The sequence below is a fragment of the Parus major genome, chromosome Z (assembly GCF_001522545.3).
Source record: "Parus major isolate Abel chromosome Z, Parus_major1.1, whole genome shotgun sequence".
Lineage (NCBI taxonomy): Eukaryota > Metazoa > Chordata > Aves > Passeriformes > Paridae > Parus > Parus major.
Genome location: NC_031799.1, coordinates 24,720,574 through 24,728,911, shown reverse-complemented (window position 1 = coordinate 24,728,911; position 8,338 = coordinate 24,720,574). Strand labels below are relative to the sequence as shown.

Here is an 8,338-nt window from a genome sequence, read left to right as displayed (position 1 = left end):
ATTAGGACAATGCTGTTAGGAATTCCCTGCAGGACTAGTCATCATCACCTGCTTCCAAGGACCTTACGCTACTTGTCTGGAATGAGACTTAGTTGTGAAGCCACTTCACAGAATCAGAGAATATTCTGAGTTGGAAGGGACACAAGGATTATCGAGGCCAACTCATAGCCCCGTAAAGGACATTCCTAAGAATCGCATTGTTTTCTCGAGAATGTTGTCCAAACACTTCTTTGAACTCCGTCAGGCTTGGTGCTGTGACTTCCCTGGGGAGCCTGTTCCATTGCCCAGCCATCCGCTGTGTGAAGAACCTTCTAGCAGCAGGAATCTCGTCTCCTCCGTGGCGCTGAGCGTGCCCGTTTCCCGGTGCTCACTGAAGCTCGCAGGGTTTTACCCGAGCTTTCCGAGCCCGCCTTCTGCAGCCGCGCCCGCTCCGCCGCGGACCCGTGCCTCCCGCCGTGCCCGCCAGAGAGCGCCCGCCGCCCCGGGTGCTGCCGCGCCTGCGCATCGGCGGCGGCGGCCGAGCGCAGGCGCGGGGCCGGGCCGGGGCGGGAGCGGTGTCGGTGGCTGCTCCGTCACGGGAAGGGCGGAACGCGGCGGCGGCGCCCGTTTCCTCCGTCGCGTCTCGGCGGCTGCGGCGGCCGCGGCCGGGCTCGCCGGTGGCCGGGGCGGCGGAGGAGGAAGGATGGCGTACTTCGTGGAGAGCTTTTGGGTAGGGCAGCGCCGCGCGGGCCGGTGACGCCGCGCTGCGGGCGGAACGGGCAGGGCGCGGCGCAGAGCAGCCGCGGTCCCCGCTGCGGGAGCAGTGTCGGCTCTTACGCCACCCTCGGGGACTGGGCCGGGGCCTTGACGTGGGGAGTTCGTGTCCGCTGCGCCCGCCGCGGCGGGCTGGGCCGCGGTGAGCAGGGTTCTTGGCAGCCCGCGGAAAGGCAAGGGGACCGCCGGCCCTGCCCGCGCCGCTGTGCTCGGGCTCCGCTGCGGAGAGACGGCGGGAAGAGGGATGGGGTGGTATGGGATAGGATAGGGGTTGCCGTGGGCGCTGGGCCGAGGGATGCGCGGACGCCACTCTGTGCAAAGGGGTCTGGCACTCTCAGTCAGCGCGGTGCCTGGGGGTGACTTGGGCTGCAGTGGGTCTTGTACGGGAGAACAGCACGGGCTGTAGCAGCTTCACATTTATCTCAAGCAAAGGCAGAGCCGCGTCTCGGCGCTCCGCGCTTTTGTACCCGTACCTCGTCTCCGTGTGCCCGTGAGGAGGTAGACCCTCCGTGTAGGTCCGTGAGGAGTAGCAGCCGGCTTAGGGAAACAACAGGCTTTCCTGCGTGCTTTGGACACGCGATCTTATTAGTCATCTCTGTGCAGATATCTGTGTTTTTAAGTGGGTAGATATATATGGATGAAAAGTTAAATAATGGCATTGGGATGATCTTCGTGTGAAATGCAACTAGTTTTCATTGTGACCTTTGCTAGTTTGAAACAAAATTGTTCTCGTAGAAACCGGACTGTTTACAAAGTTGCTACTTATTGGATTTTTTTTTGGATTTTTTTTTTTTTTTTTCTGTGCCTCTCTACCAAGTAGTAGCGGAAACATTGCGGTGTTTCTTAAGCAATTGTTATTGCTTGAGACTGAGGTGAAAAAGAGACAAAATATCTTTTAGACGCCTGCTTTTTCAGTTGTAAGCAGCAGTTATGCCTAAAGTTTGGGAAAAAACTAATTTCACAATTACACTATTCTTGAATATAAGCATAGCTCAAGTTTATGTTTTGTTTGCAGTCTTGTGTTTAGTTTTGACTTTGCTTTCAACATAGTATTAAAATTTAATGACCCAAGATACTACATTTGCTCTCTTGGCATACAAATCTGCTTAATTTGAAGTATGTGAGATCAGTATTATCCAAACATGGAACAATTTTTCCTTTCATAAAAATAAGAATAAAAATTATATAAAAAGATGTATTTTCATTGGAAAAGCTTCTATCTTCTTCTAAGATTAAAGCAAATCAGAACTTGTTTATTCAACTGTCACAACTGATATTGAACTTTTTTATTAGACTTTGTTATGTGCTGTGGTATGTTCATTTAACTGTCTGATCAGTTGTGTTTTGTTTTGTTTGTAAGTCCATTAAATTGGTGAAGATAGTGGGCCATTCCCATGCATTCTGTTTCCATGTCTATGTCTTCACAAATGCTTCCAGCAAATATGAGGTAGTAGACATCTACCCCAAATTCCCATTCTCTCTTTCTGCCTTATAGAATTTCCACCTATAGTTTTGTTACCAAAATCACTAGTGTGAGTTATCAATGAGTGCCAAGATGTGGATGATTCTTTCTATTAGTAGAGGTTCTTCTCACAGGTCCAGAAATCACAAAAGGTAGGACAAGAAGTTTGTTCATGTTTGTCTTGAGGTGATGACAAAGACATTAGACAGGATCTTGCAAAATTTGACCACGAAATTTTTATAATACCATAGACAGGGTTTTATTTTGTATAGAAGTAAAATTAAAAGGAATAAGGAATACTCCTTCTTTACTGCTGGGGGTGAATATTTTTCAAGATTACTGTAATGATGGATTTGGAATATCTGAAAGTGTTGTGTTTCTATATATCCTCAGAACTAGTCATAAATTATAGGTTTGTGCATTTTGAATCATTAGTCATTTCATTTGCACTAACATTTCAGAATAGGTTATTGTTCAGAATTGCTACTGCTTTGGAAGACTGGGGAAACAATCTATGTAGGTTCTGAATTGTGGTGAGAAAGTTAAGATGGGAATTAGAAGATAATGTGAAAATGCACTGAATTTCCTACACATTATTTAAGCTGCTGTCTTCCTAATTGTGCTCATGTAAACAAAACAAATCTTACCTTCTTTGTTGCAAGTCTTGAAAATTTTCCTGAGGCTTTCCTCTTGCACTGCTTTTGAAAGTCTTTAGATAATTGCACATTTTGGTTTTGTTGTTAGAAAATTGGATGAGCCTGCTATCTCTTCAGTGGTCTGTAAGAGGTCTGTGAGAGATAAATAAGACTGTTTTCAGGATGTGTAAAGCTGAAGTACAGAGACCTCTACTGTCACTTTAAAATTTACTATCACCTTGAAAAATGTAAGGGTCTGCTAATGCAGTATGCATTCTAAAACAATTTTCCAAGTCAGGACGATTTTTTTGGTTGTCAAGAGTTATGAACTAGTAGTACAGGCTATAAGTGGCTTTGATTCTTATGACTGAGTTTTAGGCATTCAAGTCACATGTCCAAACATTCTCAACACCTAATTCGGATTGTCATAAACCGTTGTATGCTTGCTGCTGTGTATGTGCTGCATCAAAACAATGTCATAATTTAAAGGAAACACTATCATAAACCATTTTCTTTAAAAAGAGCTACATTTTGTCATTTTGAGTACACTGTTACTGGTATAAGAGTATAGAAAGTGTTCTTTATCATTGTTTTATTGTTTTCTTAATAGAAAACATTGCTTAAACATTGATGTTGCATTTAAACTGACCAGTGCAGCTGATTCTTATGACTTAGTTTAAAAGAATAACTACTTACAAATTAGTAAAAATAAGCCCCTTCAAAACCAGTCAGTGGTTGTTTCTGAATTGTTTAAAATTAATTTGATTAAACTACTGTAAGTTTTATGGATAACTGAAACTGGTTTCTGTGCAACTCTGTGCTTGGTAACTCTGAAAGTTCTGGCATATAAAAATATACATTTAAGTTGGGTTTGACAACTTTTAATTTTTTTTTCATTGATTGCTTTACTTGTAGCTTTTGAGAATGGCTGTGTTGAAAATTCCTTTTTGTTGTTTTCAAATACTTGGGGCATAAATATTGGCAGTATCCCAGTTTAATAATTGTAGCTTTGTGAAGAAACTTGCTCTGTTAAGAGTAAGATGTATTGTCTTATGAAGTTGTGTGTATATGAATGGCAGGGAGACTTGCCACGCTGACATCTGGAATTGCATTCAAATGTTTATGCAGCACTGCTCTACTGCTGGACATACATCTAGATGCTCTGTTTCAGGAGAGCTGTTGTGCAATACTTGCTTAGTATCCTCTCTCTATGTGTGCATCTACCATGAGTTGGCAGACTTCCATCTGTTCATTTAAAATATTTTTACTCACATATATATGGTGGGAAATATCTGTCCTTCCTCATATGCATTCTCTGGAGCTGGTCTTCATTTAATATGATGAAATGGGAAGGTGGAAATTGTACTTGACAGGTTGTTTTTTGTGTCCAATCTTCTCAAAACTTTCAGAACTGAAGAAGATGGATTACCTGTGTAAGCATCAGGCGACTGCTGTTCTTTAATATTTCAATGCTGTCAATTTTCTACAGCTCTTTCAGACACAAGAAATTGAAACTTACTGAGAGATAACTTTCAAAAATGTAACAGCATAATATTAATCACATGAGTATTTTTATGTATTCAGGGCCCATTAAATTATTTTCTAAGTAGAAAGCATGACAGACATTTATTTGAAACTGCAACAAAGATTACAGTTTAAAGAACATGACAGCAGTATTTGTCAGAACATCTAAAATGAGTTTATGTATTCCTGAATTTAATGTCTGACCAGTCAGACTCACAATAATATAGCCATTTATATGTATTGGGTAAATAGAAAGAGCTGTAACAGAGTGTAACCTTTTTACACTAATAGATGTTAGTGTTGAACAATTTTAATCCAAAGGAGACTGCTTGCACTCAAACAATTTGGTTGGAAATATAGAAAATAAATGCTGCTGCAGATTTCTCAGCAATTTATGGCTATTTTTCTAAATGCAGATTTTAAATTCAGAATTATTTTTCTTGCAACAAACTTATTCATAAAACTTGAAGTATTTTAAGTAGTTCAGTACCATAGAGTTCCTGTAATCTGTTTCCTGTTAGGCACAAGTCATGGAAATGCTGATTTCTGACTACACACTTGCTGACAGGGCTACTTTCATTTCCATGAGGAAATCCTTGCAACTAGTTCTTGATAAAGGGAAATGGAATGACTCGTTGCTCTTGCTTTTCATGACTTAATTTGTTTTGTGTACAGAGTTGGTCAGTAAGGCTTCATTGTAGGCTTAATTAAGTGTTTACTTGTCTTGCTTTCTCTAATGGCTTGCTATCAGGGGACATCTGTGTTCTAGTTACCGAAGAGCTTTCTTACTCAGGTAGTATAGAAAAGGAAATCTCAGAATGAACAGCATCTTCTGTAGAGAGTTTTGTTAGCTCTGAGTAGAAAAGAGAAAACTGCCAATGGACTTCAGAGTAATTAAATAGTGCTTGTATGGGAGAGGACTACTTACATTTTGCATTCTCATATACAATTTTACATTTGTTTTCTATTGAGTAGTGACAGGACCACCCTCAACAGATGGTGGTTTACCTACAAAATGATACTCAGAACAGTCTTTCAAACTGATCTGGAAGTCTATTACCTAGAGCCTGATGTTATATATGACAACAGAAGATTGTCTTTCTACTCTATGCAACTTGTAGAAGAAGAATCTGCATCTGGCTTCACTGTCTGTTCTACCAGTGGATGGTAACTGCTTATGAATGGGAGTGGAAGGTTTCATCAGTTCTCTATACTAGATGCTTTATTAATTTATTTTTAAGTAGGCCAGTACTGGTCTTTCAGTGATCACAACTATTACTGTTGTCTTTAGGAAGGAACCAGTAAAAACACCCAATGAAGAAAAAGTGTATAAGACACACAATTTCCATGTACAGAATTCTATATAGTATGTGTGGGAAGGAGAAATGTTGAGAAAAAATGACATAAACAGTGTGGATGGCATATGTGCATGTAAGAGGATAAATACTTGTTGACTGTAGTAAATTGAATAGCTTTTCCTCCTTGCTACCACATACGTCTGTCTCATTATGCTAAATACACAGCCTTAACTCTGATTGCAGCTTTTCATAAATGTAACTACTGAATGGAGAAGTTGTGGAAAGGCTGTATAGCTTTTTCTAAAGCAGAAAAATAATTTTCTGAATTGAGACCCCATACTTAATTTGGTTTAGGTACACATGTCTCCAAACATAAGCAGAATGTCATCAGGTTAGTCATCAGAACTGTTGGTTATGTGAAGGGTTTTGAAGTCTGGATGTTCGTGCTTTTAGATAGAGCTTGATATAGGTAATATAGGTTATACTTCACATTAGATTTACAAGTGAAGACATACCTTTTAGTTGTTTTAGTTTTAGATTTAAGCCACATAGGCCCTCAAATCGGTAAGCCTGCTTTTGACTTGCTGTTTTATTTAAACTTTAATGTATTTTGCATGTCGATTCTTAACCTCTGATAACTTTCAGGGGTCTCCATTGAGGAAAGTATCTGTTCTGTTTCTCTGTCATGCTTTCTACTATTCATTGTGAAGTCAGGAAAAAGAATAGGACTGATTAGAAAGCCTAATTTAAGTGGAAAAATAATTTACTTTGCAGTAACCTTCAGTTACAGTTAGAGAACAAGATAATGATGGCAGCTGGTTGTTCAGGCTCATTCAATTCTCTAAAGATTTGCCTGGTTACATTTCTGACAGTTTATCAGGAAGGCTGCAGCCAGAGTCTGGGTCATGAGAGTGCTACCCTTCCTGCATTTCTAAACTGGCAGGAAATTTATGGAACTCTAGTGTAGAAAAGGCCCCTTTAAAAGTTTCAATTATGTTTAGAAGCAGCCTATGTTCAGCTCATTTTGATAACATGTTTTTTTAGCTGGAAGAAACACCTTAAAGAACATTTCACAAAGGAGAATTTTATTAATTTTTCAGGAAGAAATGACTAACACTTATTTGTAAGTGTTTGTAAGTTTGAGTACAGTAACAACTTTGGAGAAATTATATTCTGTATTCTAGTTGAAAATACCAGTGAGGTCTTAATTATAATGCAGTGACATTAGGGTTTATATTAAGTAGCTACATAAAGTTAATGCACCAGTATTCAAAGTTATTGTGGGCTTTAAACAGCAAAGAAAAATGTTTAGATATGTGTGAAAGTGGAAAGAAAATATTTAGACTGGTACTTGAGTAGGACAACATTTAAATAAAGTTGCATTTTCTACTAATTGGTTCTACTAAGTTCTTATCTTTCTTTTACTTTTCAAGTTTGTAAAAGCCTTGCTCTGTGGAGAGTCCTTTTAGAGTCTGGTGTATTTTCATGTGTTTTGTTTAGTTTTGCTTGTACTTTTAACAGATTGTAATGGCACTTGTACCAAAGTAATCCAAATTTTGGTGCACTTTTTCAGGTTATAGCTTACTGCAACCATGGAAACTATGATTTTATAGGTGTTTTTTTCCTTTCGCTTTGTTTTTCCCAAAGCTGGAAGAAGTAAAGCAAATAATCCTGGCTAGTAATCTGTATCAAATTGCCTTCAGTTATTTATTATTTGTAAATGTATGTGTCTCTGTGTGGTGTCCTTTAAGGCAACTCAAAACTTAGTGGAAGTGGACTTAACACAGCTGCTGTGAAGTTTTTCCATTCACCCATGACTGCTTCACCTTATTTAAGATGGCAGATCCCTACATGCCTTCTCCTCCTAGCCCCACCCTCTTCTGCTGAGCGATGTAGCTTGTTTGTGTCCTTGCAGTGACCCAGATCAGTGATTCTTGTTTTTGTTTGCCAGCTTTATTTTTCAGCTGTATAATTTCCCTGATAAGGTTTGCTTTATGGCTATATAAACAAATTTTTGCAGAACTGAACAGGCAGAAAGAAAGGCTATAAGACCAAATTCTCAGGCTTTTCTCACTCACAGTATAGAGCTGTCTTTGTTAAAAGTCTAGGATTTTAAGAAGGATGTGAAGCTATTTCAGTGCATCCAGAAGAGGACAAGGCTGTTGAAACTGCTGGAATACATGTCCTGTGTGGAGCCACTAAGGACTTTGAGCTTGTCTGGTTTGGAGAAAAGGAGACTGAGGGGTGACCTCACTGCTCTCTACAGCTTCCTGAGCAGAGAAAATTGTGAGGGCAATTTACCTCCCTGGGAGCTAAGGATAGGACATGCAAGAATGGTTGAAAACTGTGCTGGGGAAGTTTCAGATGGGCCACTAGGAAGGATTTATTTACTCTGGGAAGGTGGTCAGACACTGGAATGGGCTGGCTTCCTAGAGATGGTAATAAATGCCCTGACCCTGTCAGTATTTAAGAGACATTTGGACAATGCCATTAACACCATGATTTAATTTTTGGTCATCCCCAAAGTGCTCAATCAATCAGGCTAAATGATTGCTGTAGATTCCTTCAGGCTGAAATAGTCCTATTCTACTCTATTCTACTCTATTCTACTCTACTCTACTCTATTCTACTCCTATTCTATTCTACTCCTATTCTATTCTATCCTA

At 40.0% G+C, this 8,338-nt stretch overlaps 1 protein-coding gene across 5 annotated transcripts in view; it reads left to right on the top strand.

Moving 5' to 3' along the window:
• Nucleotides 1–578: 578 nt before the first annotated feature.
• The window catches only part of FCHO2 (FCH and mu domain containing endocytic adaptor 2), a 79,306-nt gene continuing 71,546 nt past the window's right edge, over nucleotides 579–8,338 (top strand). For 2 of the 5 annotated variants that reach the window (XM_033520678.1, XM_015652892.3), the window contains exon 1: nucleotides 590–709. In XM_033520678.1, coding sequence (XP_033376569.1) covers nucleotides 683–709 — 27 coding nt within the window. In that variant the 5' untranslated portion in view covers nucleotides 590–682. Of the gene's footprint in view, nucleotides 710–872; nucleotides 896–7,574; nucleotides 7,959–8,338 lie in introns of those variants that run through there. The other 3 variants (XM_015652891.3, XM_033520680.1, XM_033520679.1) reach the window with 3 other exon arrangements.